General features: G+C 35.8%; 3 protein-coding genes across 3 annotated transcripts; 1 reads left to right on the top strand and 2 right to left on the bottom strand.

Annotated features, from left to right (window-relative positions):
• Positions 1–3,968: 3,968 nt before the first annotated feature.
• LOC107770990 (uncharacterized) lies at positions 3,969–5,377 on the bottom strand. The gene has a single exon (XM_075238823.1). It carries the CDS (start codon positions 4,986–4,988, stop codon positions 4,194–4,196), a length of 795 nt encoding a protein of 264 aa, XP_075094924.1. The 5' UTR covers positions 4,989–5,377; the 3' UTR covers positions 3,969–4,193.
• Positions 5,378–14,756: 9,379 nt separating this feature from the next.
• LOC107803776 (phosphatidylinositol N-acetylglucosaminyltransferase subunit P-like) lies at positions 14,757–17,830 on the top strand. Its single transcript, XM_016627546.2, has 5 exons — positions 14,757–14,973; positions 15,968–16,220; positions 16,731–16,803; positions 17,284–17,402; positions 17,561–17,830. The coding sequence occupies exons 2-5, from the start codon at positions 16,016–16,018 to the stop codon at positions 17,680–17,682; spliced, it is 519 nt and encodes a 172-aa protein (XP_016483032.2). The 5' UTR covers positions 14,757–14,973; positions 15,968–16,015; the 3' UTR covers positions 17,683–17,830.
• Positions 17,831–19,226: 1,396 nt separating this feature from the next.
• LOC107803775 (phragmoplastin DRP1E) lies at positions 19,227–24,670 on the bottom strand. The gene is made up of 15 exons (XM_016627545.2): positions 24,346–24,670; positions 23,757–23,820; positions 23,473–23,580; positions 22,989–23,090; positions 22,605–22,655; positions 22,458–22,519; positions 22,276–22,366; positions 22,066–22,130; positions 21,720–21,914; positions 21,518–21,637; positions 21,363–21,433; positions 20,629–20,854; positions 20,483–20,533; positions 19,999–20,376; positions 19,227–19,537 (listed from the first exon to the last, which is right to left on the bottom strand). Exons 1-15 carry the CDS (start codon positions 24,475–24,477, stop codon positions 19,409–19,411), a joined length of 1,845 nt encoding a protein of 614 aa, XP_016483031.1. The 5' UTR covers positions 24,478–24,670; the 3' UTR covers positions 19,227–19,408.
• Between the last annotated feature and the right edge of the window lie 1,306 nt (positions 24,671–25,976).

Raw genomic sequence — 25,976 nt, 5'->3', positions numbered from 1 at the left:
TTTCGAATGAAAACTTGCCCCCATCCTCGCCTTCTTGTTCTTCTTCTTCGTTGAAAGGCTCAAAGACAGGTAGCCCTTGGTCGGTACTTATGGCCATATTTAGTTCCATATCATGAGCACGAGTCCCTAGTTCTTCAAATGTTTTGGGCTTTATGCCTTGTAAGATATAGCAAGGACCCCAATGCATGCCTTGAATATGCATTTCGATGCCAGAAGTTTCACTAAGACGATCTTTGCAGTTGAGGCTTAAGCTCTTCCAGCGGTTGATGAAGTCAATAACTAGCTCATCCTTTCATTGATGAGCGTTTGTAAGTTTGATCATGCTTACGATGCGTCTTGTGCTATAGAAACGATTAAGAAACTCCTGCTTTAACTGCTCCCAACTATCGATGGATCCAGGTTCGAAATCTGTATATCAATCGAATGCATTACCTTTGAGAGATCTAACAAATTGTTTGACAAGATAATCACCGTACGTTCTAACATTGTTGCAAGTTTCAACAAAGTGCACTACATATTGTTTCGAATTTCCCTTGCTGTCAAATTGTTGCAACTTAGGAGGTTGATAACCAGCATGCATCTTCAAGTTATCAATTCTTTGCGTATACTGCTTTACATATGTGAGAGATAATTTGGACGACGACTCAGGTTTATCTTTGATAGCCTTCATGATGAAGTCCTTCAATTTCTCAACGGGAATTAGATCTTCAGCGGAGACTTGGATCTCCTTGGTTGTCGTTGCTTGCTTTTCAGAGGAGTCTGATTTCTCTTGTAACCTTTTGAAGATTTAAAGGTGTTTGTATGGATTCTCCTTCTACTATGCTATCCAACTTATTTGTTAACTTGGAAAGTTTAGTATCTTGATCTTGCACGCGCTTTGACAAGCCTTCAACTGCTTTTGTCAAATTGGCGAGTTGTTCTTCTACGGTAGAAACTTCAATAACCATTGCTTGCATCATGTCCTTAGAGGATGAAGAATAAAATAAATTATTATTGGGATAAAGCTTGGAGGTCGCATTAATGGAGACTAAAGTAGATCCAGCACTCAAGTTATCATCATAAACATGCATGAAAGGTTTCTCAGACTTCGATAAACTAAGTTAGGCAAGAACCTTTTCAATCCTTTTGGTGACATCGTTCCCTTTTTGGGTCGTGCTTGTAGAGGATCTTGCTCCTTTTGAAGATGAAGATCCAAAAATAGGGGTTGACGTGGACGACACTTGGAGTGCTTGTTGTCCTAAAGAGCTTGCTTTGCTCCTTGTAACTGGTCCAAAACTTCCAAAGATAACATCGAGGATGCTTTTCACATCAGCATAGAACTTGGAATTAGCAGCCTCACTGGAAGTTGATTTGGAGTTAATTTTCTGTAAAGCGATTTCGATGTTCTTGAACTTTGGTGATTGAAAAGATGAGATGAGAGGTAGATATCGTCCCATTGGGCGTGCCAAAACTTGTAGACAATAAATTCCGTCGAGAAAATAAAATCAAGACCGAAAATATTGTAACAATCGTAGTATTTGATTTCAAATAATTTGAGTGTACAATCTCTATGAATCCTCTGATTCTTCTTTCTAATAGTAAATAAATCCAAGGGCCTTTGAGCTTGATCTTGAATATGTAGTTGTTGCCACGAACGATGATCTTGAATTCAATTAGCACGAACTTTGATTTGAACTCGTACTCCTTGAATCTTGATTTGTTCTTCGTTCTTGAGCTTGAACTTGATTTGTTATTCGTTCTTGAGCTTGAACTTGATTTGTTATTCGTTCTTGAGTTTGAACTTGATTTGTTCTTCGTTCTTGAGCTTGAACTTGATTTGTTCTTAGTTTTTGAGCTTGATTACTTGAACTTGAACTTGTGACGGAATTTGCAGCGTTTGATCCACGAGCTCTTTCTTACTTCTTATTATAACTTCTGGTGTCTTTTCTGGATTATAAAAACCCTTATTTATAGCTGTGGGAGGGAAGAGTTATGATAAAAATAAACTCTTTCCGACCAATCAAATTGAAGTGTGACAAGACCACATTTGATTGGCCAGAACATGTCACTTGCACACGTGGCCCAATTTTATTGGCATTTTAATGTGACTTCGCATGCCTTGTCATTTTGAGACGTGGCATGATCCTATTGGCTCTTCCGTTTGACTTGGCGTGCCACGTCATTTGACACGTGGCACTAAAACTGGGCTTCTAGGAAGATGACATATTGGGCCTAATGAAAAGGGTTCATCATTTGTAGCCCAATCAAATGGGCTAGCCCAGTAGATTTGGACCCATTTATTTAACACATATGTGTTTGACTAATATAATTAATCTAACTATATTAGCCCGTAATATTTATTTGGACTAATATACCTTGAATTTAAAGTACAGTCCAAATAATTTTATGGATTTAAATCCAATAAAATTTAAATGTCTACAACTAGTTTAGAAAGATAAAATACAGAAAGAGAAGAAGAAAACAATCAACAGATCAACTTATAGAAAAAACTCATCCTCTCAATACGATAGGGTAAGAAATGGCCCCAAGAGCCAAGATGTACAGTAGTTGTAGTTGTGGAAATGAGGATGCTCTGTAACTCTCAGCAAAGTTTGATTCTCTCCTTCTGTGTCATCAAGTACCTCAAGCTCTTATGATCCGTAAAGATCTGGCACTTCCCCCCATACAAGTAATGTCACCATATCTGAAAAGCGAAGATAATGGCTGCAAGCTCTAGGAAAGAAAGTGGCCGTGAGGTTACAAAGGTCGTGACTGAGTCTTGGTTGATTAGTTTGCCTTTTCTTGGTCTGGTGTGGCTAACAGGCGACAGAAGGATGACGGCTTTTTATTGGGAACGTAGCGTAGAAAGGGGTTCTTCCGCAGTGAAGCAAATGATCTAGCCAATCATTCTTCTACCGATTATCCAAGTTCGGTATTCTGTAAGTTCCTAGGTCATATCGAAATGACTCCATTGAGAGTAAGATCTGTTCGATATGTAAGTGGTATAGTCACTACCTGTAAGGCAAGCCCCATAGACACCTTACTACTTTCTAAGCTTTCTCTCTTGTCTCGCCAATCTAGTATTGCCATATAAGAGAACTGCCTTTATGGGTAGAATATCTTTGAAAGATATCTTTCCCTTCTTTCACTACGCCCTTTCACTCTTGAACTACTTGAACAAGGAGGGCAGGGGGTGCTATCGTATATAAGAAAAACTGCTGCATTTTGGCAGCGGTTAGCTCTCTCTCTAACTAGAAATTTGATAAGAGAAGTGCGAAAGGATTGCAAGCTAGATTCAAGGTATGCCAGTTGTCCACGGAACTTTCAAGATTGGTTGAGTCTTAAGTGTACTTTAGTAAGAGTATGAAGGATCTAGTGGCCGTAATTATCTGTCCACTCAAGGCGTTGCAAGCAAATGATTTTTGAAAAGCGTTAGAAATCGTGGTCAACATTTTTCCAGTGCTTCAGCGGGCTTTGGCCTTTTTTTGTTATAGGTATTTAACCGGTTCGAAAGATAAACTATCAGTCAATGACTAGCAATAAAATTTTGTGTACCCTACTCAGTTTTATCCACACTAATAGTAATATTTGAAGGAAACATTTTCGGACAACTAATTATTTGAAAGAAACATTGAATATGTTCACACATTACGTTGACCGAATATAGTAAAGTGAAGAGAGTCCATTTTTAGATCATATTAAAGTGTAGCTAGTGAGAATAATCATCCGAAATATCTCCCCTGCTATCCCAGTGAGTACAAAATGTAGTACGTATAAAAATACTTTATCATAAAATTAAATACGGTTTGGATATTAAGAAGAAAAAAAAAGGTAACCTAATTAGTTTCATACCAGTAGTCATAGTGTAAAGAGTTTAACTTCTGTGTATATCAAATTAAAATAATCTACAATTACATTTAACTTTAATTATATAGTAATTCTAATTTCATTACTTAAAAATGTACGTAGCAAATAAACAAATTACCTTGTTAGTGTACATTCAATGGTGGAGCTCGCCTGAAAATTCCACTATTTTGCTAGATAATTCTTTTTATTTTATGTATATTTACTATGACTCCACTTGACTTTTCGATGTATCTAATTATTTATATTTTGACCCCCAAATAAAAATTTTGGATCCCCACTGTGTGTACATTAGTTAAATTGTAAAGTGATTAAATTTGACAAAACCAGAAGAAAGGATTAATTATGTCTCACTTACCACAATCTCTTGTCGAGTTACTAGTGCTTGAGCAAATACATTGTGCCATCTCAGTCTCCACATCAAATCCACAAGTTCCACCAGATTTATCACAACGTTCACATCCTGTATCCGGAACACTAAATGACAACTTCATCCCATAAAGCCAATCCAAAGGTCCAACTCCCTCCAATTTATCCGAATTATACACACTCGTATAATGTGTACAATCCAATATATCCATACTCATATATTTCACCGTCTCATAACTCGTAAAACAACAAGCCGGTGTACTATTTGACAGCAAATGAAACAACTTAAACGAAGTGCACGATCCGTAAAGTTCGTCACAAGAATGACCAGAGAAATTAAAACAGACTGACTTGTAATGGTTAAGAACTGGTGAATCAATAGAGCAATTCATGAGAATGAAAATTGTATCAGGTGAAGGTGGGATTATAGCTGATTGAATTTCTGACATTTTGAAGTCATGGTGAGGTTGTAAGATAGAACAAGTGGACATCGACGGATCGAAAATGGTCATAGTTTTTTTGTCATAATCTATGGATTGGACTTTGTAATTTCCTGATGGTGTTAGGAAGAATAAATCAGTGGCTGAGCAATTTAGCATGTGGCGATATTGTGGCGTGCCACAACCATCGTCGATGCTAAATGGGTAATTTATAGGAATGTTGTTACAGAAATTGCGACATGTTGAGAAAATTTGCTGGGATTGTGATAGTAGCAAAATGAGGTATATTGTAAGATGGTTGAAGCTGAAAAAAGGTAATCTTAATTGGTTTGCCATTGCTAAGGATTTTTACTTTGAAAGAAGGTTTTAGATGTAAAAGAATTGATGTCCTACAAGAGTAACTTTTTCACACGCAGATTACGAAGATTTGCTGAAAGCAAATGGTAAGCAGCTGTCCGCAATTTTCTCTATTATTAACAGTTGCTTTTTTGACCGTTGGCGCGCCGTTTCACTGGCTTTTTATGGGCTCCACACTGGAAAAATCAAGTATTCGATGATCAAGGAATGAAGAATTCTATTTTCTCCTTTAAGGAAGGATTGAACAAGGAATGAAGAATTCTATTTTCTCCTTTAAGGGAAGGAATAAAGGATTACCACTTTAAACGTTATAGTCAAATTCAATGTTTACTTCTTCTTTTTTAAGTCACTGTATATTGATTGTACATATGCCCGGCTATTTATAGTATAAGAGATTAGAAATCGACTATTTGGGTTAATTCTTCGTTTCTTTTCTCCTCTTACCGTTCTGTCCACAATAAGATTTTTTGGCCTATGCTCATTATGTAGATCTTTTTCTTAAGCTACATAACTTATAGGTTCGATCTATATACTTAGATTATACTTGGGAGTTTTTCTAACGGTTTTTTTTTTTGGGGGGGGGGAAGCATTAAGCATGACGGGAGCACGTTTGGATTGGCTTATTTTAAGTGCTTTTAAGCGCACGCTTGGATTGACTTATTTTAAGTGCTTTTAAGCCAAAATAATTTTTAAGTCATTTTGTAGTGTTTGGATAGAGTAAAAAGTATTTTTAAGCACTTGTTTTAAGCTAAAATGACAAAAACAAGTCAAAAGTTAAAAGCTAAAATTTTTACCTACTTAAAAGTTATTTTGACTTAAAAGTCACTTAAAATAAGCTCATCCAAAAACTCATATACTGTAAAAAAAAAAAAAAAAAAATATATATATATATTTAAAGGTAATGCATATGAAAAGGTAGCAAAAGGGCCCGAGCAATTAGATGCAGGGATCGAGAAAGAATGGAGCAATCAAAAGAAGCAGTATTTTATGAAAATGTCTCATAAAGAAACATCATACAGGAGCTCAAAGTCAAAGAAGGAGTCAGATAATACACAAACCTACTTACATTTACAGATACCATTATTTATATTGGCGTCACCACTTTGATTTGAGGAAACGGATTGAACTGCATTGAGGGCAAATATGACCCCTTATCTTTGAGGGTAGACCTAAAATGATCCCTTATATTTTCAATGGAGCATTAATAGTCCGTTAAGTTTGGCATACTAGAGTACCTCCATGCGGAAACCCTGATATCTTAACAGCTGGTCATCCTCTTATGGGAGGGAACAAGTTATTCCGAAATTATAATACGGGGATTAAATACTAGTGGAATTATTTAGTAGATATATTTTTATTGTGGGACGTTTGGTGCATAGGACCAAAAATAAGATATAAGAGATATAATATAAAATATGTATTTGGTGTATACTAGATAGGCTAGGCTAAACTTTTATTTGCAATTTTAACCTTGACTTTTGTAAAAGACTTCGGGGGAAAAGCCTTGAAAAAGGACATCTTTTGTCATTGTAGTATTTTATCTTGGGACTAAATCATCTCGAGATTATTATTTCACTCTCAACGTAGGATAAAATAATACCATAATATGGTATAAATTAATCCTGAGATTATTGATTCCGAATTCAAAACTTCGACCAAACACGAAATAAAATAATCGTCCATCTAATCCCGGAATTATTACCTCTTATCCCACCTACCAATCGAACCCTAAGTGGAGTACCTGTGCAGCTGTTCTAACCGCAAGCTTTAATTGAAAAAAATGAATTTGAAGTGGATGTAATTTTATGCTCAGGTAAATTGGAACATGCATGAATATATTGAAGTTTGAACATAGCTCATAGCTACTCACGTCTAACTTTTCCGTTCTAAGTGGAGTTGTGTTAGGCAAAAAACAAGCACTACAATTAGGGTAAAGTGACCGAAATATAGCACCGCATGAAGCTTGATTCATATGCAGTGGCGGACCTAAGTTCAGCGAAGGAGGTTCAATTGTATCTGTCTTCGCAAAAATATTTAATGTGTAAATAGGATAAAAATAACTTTTTATACATATAGTTTTTTGAATTAATTAAGAAAATTTTAAAGTTAGTAATAAGAGGGTACACAAATTATCTTAGATCACGATGTTGAATCCTAGGTGCGACATTCGTGCATTTTTTCGAATCCTCTTGTGGAGATTTTCGGCTTCACCACCTTCGTATGTCAACTCTTTTCCAGCTTTGCTTACTTTACATGAATCTAATGTTTCCAAGGATGTTCGAGCTAATGTCTCTTATAGTATATTATTAGTACTCTATATTAGTAATATATAAGGGATCATTTTAAGTCTATCTTAAAAAATAAGGGGCCATATTGGACCTTTCTTCAACCACATTAGTACTCTTAGCTTACCTAACTATTTTAATTTAAAAAGTTGATAATAAAATCCGGGTCAATAGTCTTGTATGTAAGTTGTATCCCTATGCAAGAAAATATTTGACTTGCTGGATACAATAAGTTTAACCCGCGTACAAATTTAATTTCAAAATCTCACTGCTTAAATCATTGAATTTGTATAGTCTCTGGTTTGACGCTTTCACCATTTGATTGGTCAGTGAATGTCCCAAAAGCTTGCATATAGAAAAAAATAAAGGTGTCAAAATTGAGTGTGAAATAAGTTATGGTAAAAATAACAATAATACGATTTGAGCAACAATAAATGAATAGAAAAAGAGAAAAAACAAAAAAAATGTCCACGTCTCTAATAATAAATAACATTTTGCCTCTAAATACAATCAGGGGCGGAGCTAGCCTTCTACTTACGGGTTCGGCCGAACCCAGTAGCTTTTGTGCAGACTCTGTATTTGTCTTGAAAAATTCATGAAATATGTATAAATTATTATTATAGAACCCAGTAACTTAAAAAAACTAGAATCTCGAACCCATAAACTTAAAATCCTGGCTCCGCCTCTAAATACAATCATTTATAAATATTAGTATTATTTTTATAATTAAAATTATTTATGAACATCATAATTCATATAAATAATTAAGAAGGGGAATGGAAGAGGAATTTAACATATATGCTCCTGTTAAAAGAATATTACTTGAGAACTTTGTCATTATAAAACTACAAGAAGGTATATGATGCTTTTACAGCTTGCTTGGATGATTGTTACGTGTTGTATTATAATATATTGTTACTTTAAATATAATATTTATTTTCATTATTAATGTTATAAATCTGGATTGATGTAATAAACAATTATAAATCCAAAAAGATTAATCAATCAATCTTTGACCAAAGCCGAAGCCGAGCGACGACGACGACGGCGCGAGGCTTGCCTTCTTCTTAACTCTTTAAGAGCTAGAAGAAGAGCAATTATATATATATACCCATCAAAAGCCTTTTCTTCCTCCAATATGGGACAATGTCCCTTTGCCAAGGAGGAAAACTCAAATATTTCATTTTCCCTTTATTTCTCATTCACCCTCTTTAAGCTACACAAGCTTAAAATCCCAACAATCCCCCACATGAATGGAGAATGGCTATAAAATAAAGGAATGCACGGACGCGTGTGTGTTTTACATGCAAGAATTAATTGCATCTGGATAAGTATGTTTCCCTTTGAACTTTTCGTAGTGAACTTATATCGGATATACTCGGTCAATCGGTAGATTTGATATCTTTGAACCGTCGAGTTTTGTTATATACCTAGACAACATAAGTCACACAATCAATCCTTAACCATCTATGGTTCTCACGATTGTGTTCGTTTCAGCCATGAAGACCGCCTGGTTTCATGAGTAGTTAGAGAATGGGCATTTACTTTCATTCCCCTTGAAGCGGCTTACACTTCACACTCACATAGGTGATTTCTAAACGTGTAATCCTATAGACACATTATCTGGGCATATCCTGCCAGACTTAGCAAATCATTAAAAAATCTTTAAGCTTTGTTGACTCATCAAAAAGCCTTAATGTTGTACCTCGATTTCTGAACATTGTCTTCATCACGAGAATGGGTTGAGTTATTTGACAATGTTGAACTGTCATTCATAACTTTGTTTGATCTCTTTGAACCTAACTCGTGGGATCTCCAGTCTGCTAGGTAGAGTTACCACCATGATGACTTGTCCTAGACCTTAACCCCATTCCATTTGATGATCTTTCAACTGCCTCTCTAGATAGGCCTTTTGTAAGTGGATCCGACACGTTATCTCTTGACTTTACGTAGTCAAATGTGATAACACCACTAGAGAGTAGTTGTCTAACGGTATTGTGTCTCCGTCGTATATGACGAGATTTTTCGTTATATATAACGTTCATTGCCCTGTCTATTACCGCTTGACTATCACAATGTATACAAATAGGTGCCAAAGGTTTGTGCCAAAATAGAATATCTTCCAAGAAATTTCGGAGCCATTCAGCTTCTTCACCGGCCTTATCTAAAGTTATGAATTCAGATTCCATTGTAGAACGGGCAATGCATGTTTGTTTGGATGATTTCCACGACACTGCTCTACCCCCATTTGTAAAAACATATCCACTTGTGGATTTAACTTCAGATGATCCAGTGATCCAATTTGCATCACTATATCCCTCGATCACGGAGGGATATTTGTTATAATGCAAAGTGTAATTTTGGGTATGTTTGAGATACCCAAAAACTCGTTTCATTGCCATCCAATGTATGTGATTGGGATTACTTGTAAACCGACTCAGTTTACTAATAGCACATGCTATATCTGGTCGCGTACAATTCATGATATATATCAAACTTCCCAATACTCTTGCATAATCCAGTTGTGAGTCACTTTCATCTCCATTCTTTTGAAGTGCATAACTCACGTCAATTAGAGTCTTGGCAATTTTGAAATCCAAATACTTGAACTTGTCAAGTACCTTTTCAATGTAGTGAGACTGTGATAATGCTAGACCGTGTGGAGTCTTGTGAATTCTAATTCCTAAGATCACATCAGCAACTCCTAAATATTTCATATCAAATTTGCTAGCCAACATGCGCTTAGTAGCATTTATATCTGCCATGTTTTTGCTCTTTATCAACATGTCATCAACATATAAACAAACAATGACTTCATGACCTAGAGTATTTTTAATGTAAACACATTTGTCGCACTCGTTGATTTTAAACCCACTTGCCAACATTGTTTGGTCAAATTTGGCATGCCATTATTTGGGTGTTTGTTTAAGTCCATAAAGCGACTTAACAAGTTTGCACACTTTCTTTTCTTTACCAGGAACCACAAAACCCTCAGGTTATTCCATGTAAATCTCTTCCTCTAATTTTCCATTTAAGAAAGTTGTTTTAACATCCATTTGATGGATTTCAAGACCATACACGGCCGCTAGTGCCACTAACACCCTAATAGATGTTATCCTCGTTACTGGCGAGTAAGTGTCAAAGTAATCAAGGCCTTCCTTTTGTCTATAACCTTTGACAACAAGTCTTGCCTTATATTTGTCAATAGTGCCATCAGCTTTCACTTTCCGTTTAAAGATCCATTTCGAACCTAAAGGCTTATTTCCCGGAGGAAGATCTACCAATTCCCATGTATGGTTATCCAAAATTGATTGAATCTCACTATTGACTGCCTCTTTCCAAAACGCTGAATCAGAAGATGACATAGCTGCTTTAAAAGTTTGAGGCTCATTTTCAAGCAAGAATGTCACAAAATCTGGTCCAAAGGAAGTAGATGTTCTTTGACGTTTGCTACGCCTTGGATCTTCTATACTTGGAGTATTTTTCCTTTGGTTCTTCCCGAGGTCGTTTAGGTCTTTCACTTAACGACTCACATTCAGTTTTATACGGATAGATACTTTCAAAGAATTCTTTTTTATCTGATTCCATTACCGTATTAACTTGAATTTCGGGATTATCGGATTTATGAACCAAAAATCGACATACTTTACTGTTTGTAGCATATCCAATGAAAACGCAATCAACAGTTTTTGGTTCGATTTTAACCCTTTTAGGTAAAGGAACTTGTACCTTTGCTAGACACGCCCACACTTTGAAATATTTCAAGTTGGATTTTCTTCCTTTCCATTTTTCATATGGAATAGATTGTATTTTGCTGTGGGGTACTCTGTTGAGTATTCGGTTAGCTGTAATGATAGCTTCGCCCCACAAACTCTGCGGTAATCCGGAACTTATTAATACAGAATTCATCATTTCCTTTAATGTCCGATTTTTCCTTTTCGCAATTCTATTGGATTAAGGTGTGTAAGGTGCAGTAGTTTGATGGATAATTCCATTTTTCGAATATATTTCTGCAAACGGAGATTCATATTCTCCACCCCTATCACTTCTAATCATTTTGATCTTTTTATTCAATTGATTCTCCACTTCATTTTTGTATTGCTTAAATGCTTCAATTGCTTCATCCTTACTATTAAGCAAATAAGCATAACAATATCGAGTGCAATCGTCAATAAAAGTAATAAAATACTTTTTTTCACCTCGAGATGGTGTCGACTTCATATCACAAATATCAGTATGAATTAAGTCTAAAGGATTTGAATTCCTTTCAATAGACTTATAAGGATATTTTACAAACTTAGACTCAACACATATTTGACATTTTGATTTATTACACTCGAATTTAGGCAATACTTCTAAATTAATTAACTTTCGCAAGGTTTTTATAATTGACATGTCCTAAACGAATATGCCATAAATCATTTGACTCCAATAAATAAGAAGAAGCTGAAATTTTATTCATACTGTCAACAACCATTACATTTAGTTTGAAGAGACCCTATGTGAGATAGCCATTTCCAACATACATTTCATTCTTACTCACAACAACTTTATCAGAAACAAATACACATTTGAATTCATTCTTAACAAGTAAAGAAGTAGAAACTAAATTCTTCCTAATAGTAGGAACATGAAGAACGTTGTTGAGCGTTAACACCTTGCCGGAAGTCATCTTCAGGAATATCTTCCCATAACCTTCAATCTTGGTTGTTGCAGTATTTCCCATGAAAAGCTCTTCTTCGGGACTAGCAGTAGAGTAAGTCGCAAATGCTTCCTTGATATCACAAACATGTCAAGTGGCTCCAGAGTCAATCCACCACTTCTTCGGATTTCCAACTAGGTTGTATTCCGAAAGCATTGCACACAGATCATCAATGTCATCATTTTTCTCCACTATGTTGGCCTCTCCCTTCTTCTTATACTTTTTCGGGAGATGACAATCACGGACTTTGTGACCGGTTTTTTCACAATTGTAGCAGTTGCCATTGAATTTATTTTTGTTCTGCTCCTTAGTCTGTCCGGAAGACCTCTTTCTCTTCTTACTTTTTGGAGCAGTCTCCTCAACGATATTAGCTCCCATGATCGTTGAATTTCCACGAGACTTCTTCTCGGCTGTTTTGTTGTCTTCCTCAATCTTGAGAAGAATCACAAGATCTTCCAACTTCATTTCTTTGCGCTTGTGCTTAAGATAGTTCTTGAAATCTCTCCACGAAGGAGGCAATTTTTCAATCATTGCAGCCACTTGAAATGCTTCATTCACGACCATACCTTCAGCAATAAGGTCATGAAAAATAAATTGAAATTCCTGAACTTGGGTTCCAACAGTTTTATTGTCTATCATTTTATAGTCTAGAAACTTGGCAACCACGAACTTCTTCAAGCATGCATCTTCAGTCTTGTACTTCTTCTCAAGTGCGTCCCATAATTCTTTCGAAGTATTCATCGCACTGTAGACATTGTACAAGTCATCCTCTAAAGCGCTTAAGATATCGCCTTTGCAAAGAAAATCTGCCTGCTTCCACGCCTCAACAATCATGAATTTCTCGTTGTCCAACATGTTCGCAGTAGGCACTGGAGGTTCTTCACTAGTGAATTTCTGCATACCAAGTGTGGTAAGCCAGAAGAACACCCTTTGCTGCCATTCTTTGAAGTTGGCTCCGGAAAATTTCCCCGATTTCTCTGCCGGTGGAACAGCAGTCCGGCTTGACGAGGCTATCGTCGTTGCCGCAACAGTCGCGGAAGAATTTTCGTTATCAATTGCCATTTCTCACTATAAATAACAGAAGAGTTCAATTAATGGCAAAACTAGAACAGTAAACAATACTGTTATTAATAACAAACAGTATGTATAATAAATAAAACTGAAGTTTTTATATACCGTTTCACAAAAAACGATGAAGTTTTTATGTTCTTCAAATCGTTTTCTGAATTTCAATACTCTGATGAAGTTTTTATATCTTCAAATCAGAATAGTAAAATTCAGAAGGAGTAGAAAACCACCGAGGTACTAATCTCCACAAATAAAATACAGAATATAATAAAATAATTTCCTTAAGATTGTTATAAATCTGGATTGTTGTAATAAATAATTAAACCATTAAACTTTCTGAAATATATAAACAAAACAGAAAGTTAGTAATACTTGTTTAACGAAATAAATTCTGGAAAAATAGTATAGGAATAAATCGAGCCCACTGAATACATAGTGTGTCCTTAAGAAAATTATTCCCCTCAAGTACCCGAGGTGCTGGAATATATCCTCCCAGGATAGAACGATTTAACTCACTTGAATGTTGGTACCAAAAACGCTGATGAACAGCGAGCCACTCGAAGGCTGTAAAACACACTGGAATTTTTGTGCAGAAGAAGAAGAAGATCAAAAAATTTCGTAAGGAAAGATTCTGGGATTCAAAGTATATTTATAGAGTTGCTGGCATTGTTTCTGAAAAGGTTTGCAACCTTTTAGAAACAACCATGGCTGTTGGAACAGGTTGTTTGAAATATTGCGGGAAAACAAATTTAAAATAATCCGGGAAAGAAAACGGGCCTGACCGGACCGGGTCGCGGGTCATGGGTTATTCCGGATTGAATTTTTCGTTAATTATTTAATTAATTAATTAAATAATTGAAAGAAATTTTGTCCAAAAAGATTAATCAATCAATCTTTGACCAAAGCCGAAGCCGAGAGAGTGACGACGACAACGGCGCGAGGCTTGCCTTCTTCTTAACTCTTTAAGAGCTAGAAGAAGAGCAATTATATATATACCCATAAAAAATCTTTTCTTCCTCCAATATGAGACAATGCCCCTTTGCCAATGAGGGAAAGTCAAATATTTCATTTTGCTACATTTCTCATTCACCCTCTTTGAGCTACACAAGCTTAAAATCTCAACAATTAATTCGTCATTACGTAACGGCGAAAAGTGTCACTTTATGGAACGACCGATTTGGTTTGGTCGCGTCATTTTCTTATTTTTTTTCCTCTCATCTTGCCCTTTTTTATTATTTAAGAAAATCATATTTTATCATTTACCCTACCTTTTTATATATAATATTATTACCTCTTACCTTATATCATATTTTATCATTTATCCTACCTTTTTATATATAATAATATTACCTCTTACCTTACTTTTTCTTCGTAATATTACAAGTTTATTCTTCGTAACATTATGAAACGACGAAAAATAATACAATATATCCAAATATTGTATAAATCAAGATGATACATTACAATACAATAATACTATGATAGATTATGAAAAGATTAGATTGTTTTTGCGTTTTTTTTTTTTTTTTTGCAGTATTTTTCCTTATACATTTGACTTCAAAAGAATTGCCTATGTACGTTTTCTTATAAATTTATTATTTTTGGAATTATAAAAAATTTATCCCTTCTAATACAAGCTCAATTGCCATTATCTGTTTTAAGTAGCGTTTCATGGAAAAAATTATCCACTCTGATATTTACATCCTAATATCCCACTTTATTGTGTTGAGATATTAATTGGAAAAAGAAACAAAAATGATAAATTTTGGGTTCCAATTGTTTTTACACGAATGAATGAAGATAAAACAGAGATTTACATGCCGGAGAAGTCACAACTCACACCTTCTTTTATCCTTTTCAATTGCAGAGCTGAGATGTCTTCAAATTGGGTAGCAGCTGAAGAAACTCGGTAAAGAGATATCTCTTTTGGATTTAATTCTTACCTATGTCTATTTAATTGCATTTTTGGGTGTTATTATAATTTTTTGAATTGCGTTTATCGAATCTGAAATGAAACTCAAATATTATATTGTTGTATCTGTTACGTTCTCCTTGTGAGTCCCATTTTATATCTGAGATTTATTTACACCTGAGACCAAGCTGAAATATATAGTAAAAAAGAATTGGGGTCCTTATGAATTTGGAATTAGGACTTGAAATCCCTAATTGCATGCTCGAAACAGCCTTCAATTTGCTCGCAACTGAGAAAGGACTTTCTCAGGTGTTTGATTTTCTGCATTCTCAAATTGCTGATTTTGTTTCATTTTCTTTTGAGTATATGCTAGAACATTCATAATAGCTGAGCAAAGCTAGTTTTGGGATAGTGACGTTGTTGATTTAGTTGTCTTTTCACCGCATTTTAGCATTCTGTAATACGAGCACAAGCATCTGATTGATTGGAGGTTAGAACAGGCTAAAATTTTCCCGGAGTTAGCCACGATATCTCGGACCCTGTGTTTCTATTTTTCTTTTATACTTTGACAATGAATACTAATAACTGACAACAAATCTGCTCTTTTAGTTACTCAATCATGAAATGATTCGTGTGGCCATTGATTTCGAATCAACTTGAAATAAGAAGTTGTGAAGTTGAAAAAACTTGTTTGAGGAGTATTTCAAGTGAAACAATGGTTTCACCCACGATACTTCAACTCTTTTTTCTGAGTGAAATTCATGTCAGCCCTGTTTGGGACATCTTTTCTTCCACTTTCAGACTGATCTGAATTATAAGGACGAATACCTGCTAGCAAGCTCCTTTCGTCCCATAATTTCTAAGCAACTAATGATCCTCATAGTTACTACGCTTTTGCTTGCTGGGTGTTTTGTGGAAATTGTTAATGGTACTTGCAGGTTTTTTGGTACTAATATCTATGCTTTGGGTGTTTTGGGAATCTTTGGGGCAGGTTTAATTCTTATTCACAGTGACGCTTTGGCCCTTCTGTGATCTTGGGATGCTGGAAGATAAAGGTTGGGAAGATCCTCGTTCCGTTAATAGCCCTAGGAGGATCTTGAGTTTCTCCAAAAATAGGACGACCACTGTATTCTTTCCAGATTCAGATGACAGAGGTTCAGGATTTGGTGTTTCTGGAGATCAAGGACCCAAGACTTCTGAAGTTTATGGATTCGTTGGCTCCATTACTACTGTTGTTGCTACAGGTCTATTCTTCCTCCTTTTTAAGAAGCTTAGTTTGTTACTTGGAATATATCCATTTTTTTGAATATTTGCTTTTGCCTTTGATTTCATGGTCTGGCAGTACAGTTGAATCTTTAGTGGTGTAATGTTATGCATTCATCTCTCTTTCGAAATGTTCTTCATGCTATGAAAGTTACTTGTGAGCCTTCCCTTTTGGTTCCACTGCTTTGCCTTCGTGGCAACTGCTTGTGCAGCACCACCATTATCTTGATAAAGGGCCGAATATGCAAACTCATTTTTCTTGGGAATCTATATTACTTTCTATTGAACTTTCTGGATATATTACTCTTCAAACGCTGAAAACAGTTGATATTTCTACAATCTGTTGTCTGTCGTAAAGCATTGAGGTCTCGTCTTTTGTATGTATGTCTGCTTTGCTTTAACCTAATTTCACTTATATTCCAGTGGTTGCAACAATAATTTGATTTCACGCATAGGGAAGTCTGATCTGTCTCTATTATTTTTGTGGACAGTTCTTTTCCTGGTGTGGGCATATCTTCCAGAAAATTGGTTGCATTCTTTGGGTATTGTTTACTATCCGAGCAGGTAAACAAAATGTAGTTGCATTTAACTAGGTTGAGCTTAGCTTCTTTGGTCTGCTTGACTCCTGAGCCAGAAGCCGGGCTAGTTTTATTCCAATTAACTAGGTTGTGCTTAGCTTCATTAGAGAAAAGTTTCTCGGTTTTTGCAAAAAAAAAAAAGAAAAGAAAAAACGCCTATAATCTTTAATGGCGTTCGGTTTAAAAAGAATCTGAAAAAAAAAATTCACCTATTTTTTAAACAAATGCAAAAGAAATGCATGAAATTTTTGATATATAAACTCCTTACCTGCATGCATTTCAGATATTGAGATATACTGCTCCCACATTTTAGAAGTGTACAACTGCATGAAAGGGACATAAAGCATTTGCAGAGTGCTTGAGAGGAAAATAATTTGCTTGGTTAAGACTTAAGAGCTTAGCTGGTTACTTACTAATTGTCACAAGATATATGCGGCTTCCTGTTAAATTGATTTTCGTTTTTCAGGTACTGGGCATTAGCTGTGCCAGCTTATGCGATGATGACTATAGTACTAGCTGTAGGATTTTACATTGGTCTCAACTTCTTGGCTACCCCTCCTCCAACTTCTTTCAGCATGATATATGGTAATTGTAAGCTGACTTTCTCATTATGGCAGTGGAAAGGATCTTCTTTGAGTTTCTGTCTTGCACATGCGTAACAAAATTTTAGCATTGTCTGTTGAGAACATGTGATGCAATGGTGGGATCTAGCTATTGATGTTTGCATTTGGTCTGTTCTACAGATGAATTCACGAGAGAACCATTGAGCAATGACCCTTCATTAGACGACCATGAGCAACCTATAGAGCCTATATCTGATATTCGGATTGATCAAATTAATAACCTCATGTTCAATCCAAAATGACAAAAGATTCTCCTGTGCTGTTATTTTCCTTGGGTAGATTATATTAGTTTCATTTCCGTCATGTATCTTTGAATCCACCCAATTCAGGTACTTAGATATTAAATGTAATTTGGATGTGGCATGTCACTAGCAGATATGAGTTTGATTCTGGTGAAGCTGTTACAGAATGCATCAACGACACCTCTTCAGTGACAACCTGCTCGTTCAGGGATTTTTTTCTTAGCTTCAGCCCATGGCATTGATACTCACAGGGTAGTAACTATGTGATTGTTTGGGTGAAAATTGGAGGTTTGAAGTTAAACATGGTTTCCTTGTTATGTAGGAAGTTGAAGAGGATACTCATAGTGGCTCCTGTCATGGCACTCTGATTGTAAGCCTTTCTGACATCCATGTATTGAGACTTAGAGGTACTCATTTGCTTTCCTCCAGATAATTCGTGAAAATAGATATTTAGATACTTCTTTCTCTCTTGATAAGGTGGACAGCAAGAGTAGATACTACTAATAGATCAATTGACTAGCCCCCTCCTAACCCCCTGCATCTTTTGGACAAAATGTGCTGCGAGTTAGTTTCATGTGCCTATTGTCATTAGCGGCATGAGTTCAGTCAAAAGATGGAAAATAGTCTTTAATTTGTATGCTGTTGCGTGTTCATTTTGATTCTTTTTTATGTTTGCTCATCTCATTTGTAAGTTCCTGGACACTTGACGGTTTAAGATCTCAAATTCCTGTGAGACTGGCACAGAGGTCAAATGACTTGAGTTCTCTTGCTCGAAGAATAGAATTCTTGTTCGGAGAATGATTTTTTGCTGATATTATTGCCCGTATCCGATACTGGGTCATTCATAGCATTTGTATAACTTCACTATCATTTGCGGATTGCTTTGCCGAAAGCCAAATTCTGAAACAGGACGCAGCCACGGCAATGCATGTTACATTAACTTTAAAGACGGATTGTTGTTAGCCAATGCTGACAAGCAGGAAGTATAAACACACTAAAAACATCCATTGTCAAAACCTTTTGGAATGTAATGTATTAGCACAAGCTTTTGCCGAGTTTCGTAAGAGTCCCTTATTATATAATGGAAGAGCTGAGGATCTTGCAACTTGAAGAAAACTAAATAAAGGATACTTGAATCTGAAAAAGAATGCTTCAAGTGATTGAGCCAACCAGTGACAGAAAAGCACCAGCTAAATTTTCGTTTTTCCCCCTCCTAAAGTGATCTCTCTCTACATATATCTTACAATTAGTACACACATCTGTTCTTCATTTTATCCCATTCTTATTGTCTCAGTATGTTAAACCGTGTAACTCTTTAAAGGGACCAAACTGTCAGTGGAGATCAATTCTCCTATGATTGTTTTATGCCTATGTTTCTTTTCTTGTTCGTTTTAGAAAGATGCTTTCAGTGTAAAAATCAAGTCTAGAGTCAGCTACTCTTACATCATTTAGGAAATAATTTTTAATCTGTTGAAATTCCCTGATAGTTATACATTACTCAAAGCCCATATGTATAAATTCAAGTACAAAAATGGAGCAGCAGCTTGAGCAGAATGGCAAATGAATATGTCGTATTACAAATATATAGTAACAATAAAGCAACAATCCAAGCCAAATAATGTGAAAATTCTACAACAATTAAAGAATTTTAGGCTGATCAAGCAGCAACATCGATTCACCCAAGTGGTGAATTTGTGGTATCATTAGAAGGTCTCGCACAATTATCTCATCGTACCCATGCTACAGAATCAATCTCATCTCTTGCTTTCTTGTACAGTTCGAGCCTCTTAGCACACTGCATTCTTCTCTCCATCAGTGCAGGGTCTTCATCTAGCAATTCTGCAAGTGCCTTGCCCTGAGATAAATTTTCTCAGAACTATCAGCACTTGTATGAGATACACTAATTCTATCTATTGCAGATGCTCATAGAATTTTGGTTAAGGAAAATGTTCCTCCTATTATCAATTTGCTCACTTCTTAGTACACTAACAAGAAATGACAAGATTTCGATGATGCAATATTTCTTTGAAGAGTAACCAATATTTCCACAACTTAACCGATGTAAAGCTCAAACCCTTAGCAGAGACTTGCACTCTAAGCTATAATATTCAACAACTCCTTAAAACTCAGTCATATGTGGTAGATTATATGTCTAATCAAAATAACAGTAGTTTCATTTTTTTTTTTTTTTGTGTGTGTGTGTGGGGGGGGGGGGGGGAGCTTGAATCAGATTTATGAGTCTTTGATCTTGGAATGAACAAAAGATTGTCTTAAAATTAAATAAACACGAATATACAAGGGACGCTGAGCAAGTACCTCTTTCTTCCCAATCTGAGTGTAGAAGTAATTTAACAAAGATTGTTTGGCCTCCTTAACTTGACAATAAACAACTGCTTTGGGGATGGTGTTCCTCAATGAATCCGACACCATATTCACATAAGATGATACATTTGAACCTATCCGCCGAAAGTGATATTCTCCATATCGGTCTACGGCAGCAGTAGCTTCTGGCTTTCCTCCTTTCTGGTTTTCCATCTCCTGAGGTAGTTTTCTGAAGAAATCCACTGTCAAGTAAGATGATTCCATGTCCACTAGTCTTACTACCGTCTTTCTACCTTCATCCCGAAATTTTTCTAAGGCTTCATTAGAAGCTGCAGCTATTGTAGATTGCAAACTGGGAAACCGCTTCAACTCCTGCTCCACCAATATACATTTAGAAATAATAGGAAAAGGGAGAAAGTGGTTGCGAGAGGGCAGGTAGAAAAAGTAGAATTCAATCCAGCTGCCTGGTCAACATTACCTGACATTCCCCAATAGATTTCCTCACTAGTTCCTTCAACACAAAGTGAACCTGATATATAGTTTCGAGGGTTAGTTGCATATAAACTTAGCGTCAATGAGAAGCACTAACTACTTGACCTTGATAAATTTTGAACAATTACTTACAGCATCAACAGAGGCTTCAGCTGGGCCTCTAAAATAATTTAAGGCCCCTTCAATTAGCCGTCTATAACCTTGCTCAGGAGCTATCAAGTGAGGCTGGTAACCATCTGCCTCTGAAACAACTTTCCTCACATTTTGCACAGAAAGATATCGGTCAAACGGGAGTTTTCTCAAAGCAGCAGGTAGTTGGTTGTCAAAAACTCCATAAATTCGATCACCACCAGGTCGACTGATTGACAAAAAGAGATTAATACATGTTATATATGTGAAAACCAAGCAATAAACTGGATGTTTATCTTGAATCAGTACAAGCAAGTTTATCCCTTACAGAAAAGATAGACGAGTGTGACGTGTCTACTGGGATGTGTTGCCAATTTATTTAAGTTCCTTGTGTTTTATGGGTACTATACTACAGATCATTTTGATTTTTCAAGTTCTGATGAGTGGAATTTATTTAAATTCCTTGTGTTTTATGGGTACTATACTATGTTCCTTTTGATTTTATTAAGTACTTATAATAATGAAAGTTAGATTACGTGTTACATTTGGTGGTCTCAGTTAACTCTTATCCAAAAGTCCTCTTTCCACTCTACCCATCCCCCACCCCTAAAAATTCAAAAACGTCTCGTCATAGATGACACGAATTAAGCTGAAAACAATATGGGACTAGCACAGTCTTGGGCCTAATTTCCGTAACATTTGAAAATTTAAGGAAAACAAAAATATAATCCACTTACCCTCCATCTAGATGCTCCTTAAATATCTTATCAAAGGCACGGCAAAGTTCCAAAATGGTATACAGTTGAGCCTGAAATAGACCAGTTCAGTTACTGAGATCAGCAAAATCTCTTAATCAACAGTAGCAACGAGAGATATAGAAGTCAGAGCTTACGCCAGAATCAACAGCAATAGGCCTTCCAAGGTGGTCCATTTCCGATTCAAGCTCATCTATGCTTTTATTGATAAGTGAGGTGATATTTGGTATTCTTGCCTTAATAAATTGTTCCAAGTGCTGAAATGGAAACAATCTGAATATGAACTCTGCTTAACTTATCTAGGAACTCCTCCTTACACGAAAATAACTAAATGTATACCTTTGACAGTAGTTTTGCTAGGTACTCTGAACCCATTTTACTAGCCAGATGCCCATAATCCGAACTGGTAGCAAAATATTCACGCTCCTTTCTTCTTGCATAGATCATGTCTACATTTTTGTTTATATCCGCTTGTGAACGATTCACAATACCAACCCAGGGATGTTGCAAACGATAAGCTCTTCCTTCAAGAACCTTAAATTCGAGGAAAAAGAATCAACTACTCGTAGTGCTACCAAATTATAATATATAAAGTGAAACAAAGACTCGGAGAGTGGGATTTGGATATACAAAGTGAAAGTAAGAAGTTCCCAGGTAATATAATAGATAAATAAATAAAACTCACATCTAGAGCATTAGTGCCTTTGTCCATCAAATCTAACTTGGTCAACACTCCGAATGTCCTTTCACCTGCATGGGTTGCAATGTGAATCTTCCATAAATGATAATGACAAAGTCTAGCATTGCACATTTCCCCAAAATATGGGTACTCTTTGACAAGTACTCAAACTACTGGACTCAGAGTCCCCAAAATGTTAATATCAAAAGATTATACCTGTGGGGTCTACTTCTCTTGCAAGTTTTATTGCGTCGGAGGTGGCAATATCCTGATTGGCAGGAGAAACTGCTAGAATAATGCAGTTGGGCTACATAAGAGGAAAGAGTTAAGATGAAGAGACAGATACAAACCGAGCACATGTCAGCAGAATAAGAAAGTAAATTAGTTTCTCGGGTTACCTTCTCAACATACGTTCGAACCATGTTTTCAATGTCTTCAACTATAGTCTCAGACTGCCCGTCTGCAGTAATGAGTATTGTTGCATTGGAGACAGCTTTGATAGACTTAAAAAGAATGCAAATAACGAAAGTAAGTATGGAACATACCAATAGCCACTTTTGTTAAACCAGGTAAATCAATCAGAGTTAAGTTGACCACTGCCAAGACAAAACACATAATATGGAGTTAGCACGATAGAGAGAGAATTCTATGCTCTTTACAGCAGTCACCCACCAAAAGGAACAAGAGAAGACCACTCATTCTTGGTATTAAATGAGAACGTTAAGACGAAATACTAAAAATCAAGTCCATCTTTGATTTAAATTTAGAAAAGCAGACATGTATGCGAAATAACCAACTTCAGAAACATATTTTTTTGACAACTGTCGTCAGAAACTATTAGAAAACATACTGCTGCAATGTAGAAAGATTACTTTTTGGGACCATAAATGAATCATTAAGCACATGTAAAGAAATGATGGACAGCATACCATTTGGAGAGTATATGCTCAGGTGGATAGGAACAGGAGAAATCTGCTTAGTTTTCCCAGTGATTCGATCAGTTTCATCCGAAATCTCCTTGCGAACAACGGCTGTTAAAAAAGTCATATTGAACACACACATCTTGTCGAATCAGAATCTAATGCTAATAGATAAACTGCTGATACACGTGCTTGAGGGCACACATACATGTCACTTCACATGCACACACATTAAGAGAAAGAGAAAGAAGAGCGAAAGAACGAACTAATATAACAACATTTAATGTTCTACGTACAAGTAATCATGTCTCTCATTTACTTCACTTGTAAGCAAAAATGTCTCTTAGTTACTTCGACATCATTAGTTGTCATGAAATGGTAAAGAGTTAAGATAATTCAGAAATGGTTTTTTTTTGGGTGTGGGTGGGTGGGGGTGGGGGGGCTAAACTAATGCCCCAAAAGAAGAAGAAACAATGGAGGTTATTCGATATACCGAAATCTGTAAACCGTCTTCTCGGCAGATGACCAAACTCTGCATATTCCTGCTGTCCGTCATCAGTCTTATGAAGCTGCAGCACCAATGGTCTCCTTGTAACAATCCCTGAATAGATACCACATACGATTTCACTCATAGCCCGAATGTATGTCACATAATTATGTAAAATGTGGTAGTAGAAGTGTTTTAGGTCAGAATGAAATGATGAATGGCAGAGATAAACTCATAAAAGTATCTTATAAAGAAAACTATGATAAAGATAAAAGTTCAAAGGAACTCACCTGATCCACGAGGAAGAAAATCTCGGCCTACTATGCTTTCCAACACAGATGACTTTCCAGAACTCTGAAATATAATGTAAGCAAGCAGCAAAAGCAGTATTAATTAACCTATAACCATGAATAAAAATTCAAAAATCCACGTTTCACTGCTTGAAGTCAAATCAGCAAAAAACCATATTCTAGAGTCTCATTTCCTCTGAATTCACAAAGAAATTAGCTTAAAAGATTACCTTAAGAACAATCAATAGCAGAGGTAAACATAACAAAAATCCCACCTTCACAGTACTTGCAAAATCTAAATAAGCACAAACCCATATTCAACAATCTCATTGCCTCCATATTCAGCAAAAAATAGCACACAAAAACCATTACTTTAAGAACAATCAACAGCAGAGGTGAAAAATAAATCAAGATTCCTCCTTTTACCAACCTAAAATCAAAATCTAACCTAAACCCATATACAAGAGTTTCATTTCCACCTTAACCGGCATGGATCTACTAATTATCAATCTCCCTAAGTTAAATCCAAGTTCCAGTTCAACCTCATCTGGGAAAAATGAAGAAACCGAATAAGGTAAGTGGGACCTACCTGACCACCAACAACAGCAACTGAAGGAAGAGCATCCCATAGAGAAGAAAATGCATTATCTCCACCACCATAGTCACCAAGAGCTGTACATGCTCTCTGAATCCGATTCACCAATCCAATTAAACTCTCCATACTTAAAAAAATCCTCCCTTTCCTTTTGTTTCTTCCAACTAAAGAAAAATCCTAAACCTCAGATCTATAATTAAGGAACCAAGATTTGGACTTGAAGGTGAAACTTTGGGGAAAGGGGAAAGGAGAGAGAAAGGGTCTTTGAAATTGGACTTTGTTTTCAATTTTATTTCAACGAAATATTGGGGCTGAGGTTATAATTATATTACGGAAGTTGTCCCTTTGATCTAATGTAATAGGAGTTGTACCTTTCCTTTTTTTACTTTTTAAATATTTTTTGTTCTAACGTCTTGGAAATTTTGAATTTTGAAATTAGCTTGGTGTTGCAATATTGGACCTGTTTGTGGGTCAGCTTGCTGAAAGTGGTACCGAAAAAGGATCCTTTACAAGTAAATGACAATTGGTTTTGGTTAAATGGTTTTTTATTTTGTCCCGTGTAGATGTTTTTACATAATGCCTCATGCCTGAAAAATGTGAGCGAATTGAAAATATTTGGCGAAATACATAAATGGCTCATTTACATTGTTCTCAACGATAAAAAAGACATATCATTTGAGTCCTTTTTTCGTTTTGACACTTCAAACGTATAATGAGAAAGAGTAGATGGTTCATTTTATTCGTTACATATATAAATTAATCGACTTTAGATACTTCATTTCATTGATTAGATATAGAATATTAATAGTACGTTACAAAACTTCACTAGGAGCATAATTAACACGGTTAGGTAAAAAAAAAAAATATGATTAGTTATTCCGTCGTATCAAGATCGGCTTTGATGAACCACTAGGAACAAGTTTTAGAATAATTTTTGCGCCGATCCAATTAACACTCAATTAGAGTAACATCTTTAACTCCAATAATATTAAAACCCAAAATCCAATGTATTGTATCTCTTGCTGTGTTAGCTAGACTGTATAGGATAAAAGACTCTCAAGTATTGATTAAAAAGTATTGTAAGGATGTGATGGGGTATTTTGTGGTGCAGAATGTGGACGGTCACTATTCCATATCTTATAGTAGTATTTTTGTTTATACCTGAAACTTGTGAATCAAATTCTTTTCGGAAGAGCAATGAAAGAATGAATAATTTTGCAACTTGGGAAGGAATAGAGTGGGAATGACCAAAAGCAAAACGAAGATTCCTTAAAAGTATTCCTTTTCTTAACCATCTGGTCATGGTGTTCGAAATTTATAGCCCCAAATAATATAAATTCGCATTAGGTAGGCCTATTAAGGGGTAAAACATTTCTTATTAAGAAGTTCTCAATTCTCATTAATCGAACGCGAGACATCTTGTTGATGGTGAATGGATTTTAACCATTCCACTATACCTTGGTGTGATCAAAGCGATTCCTTCAAAACACTCATGACAACTAATACTAATACAATAACAGAGTGATTTCAACTTCAATAAGTACTTGTTGTGATCAATAGTTCAACACTGTACAGGAAAATCAGCAGTGAAATACTAAGTTGTCGCACCAGCTACTAGGGTTTTA

This window comes from Nicotiana tabacum, chromosome 19 (assembly GCF_000715075.1).
Source record: "Nicotiana tabacum cultivar K326 chromosome 19, ASM71507v2, whole genome shotgun sequence".
NCBI classification, from domain to species: Eukaryota; Viridiplantae; Streptophyta; class Magnoliopsida; order Solanales; family Solanaceae; genus Nicotiana; species Nicotiana tabacum.
This window is presented reverse-complemented; position numbering and strand designations above follow the sequence as displayed.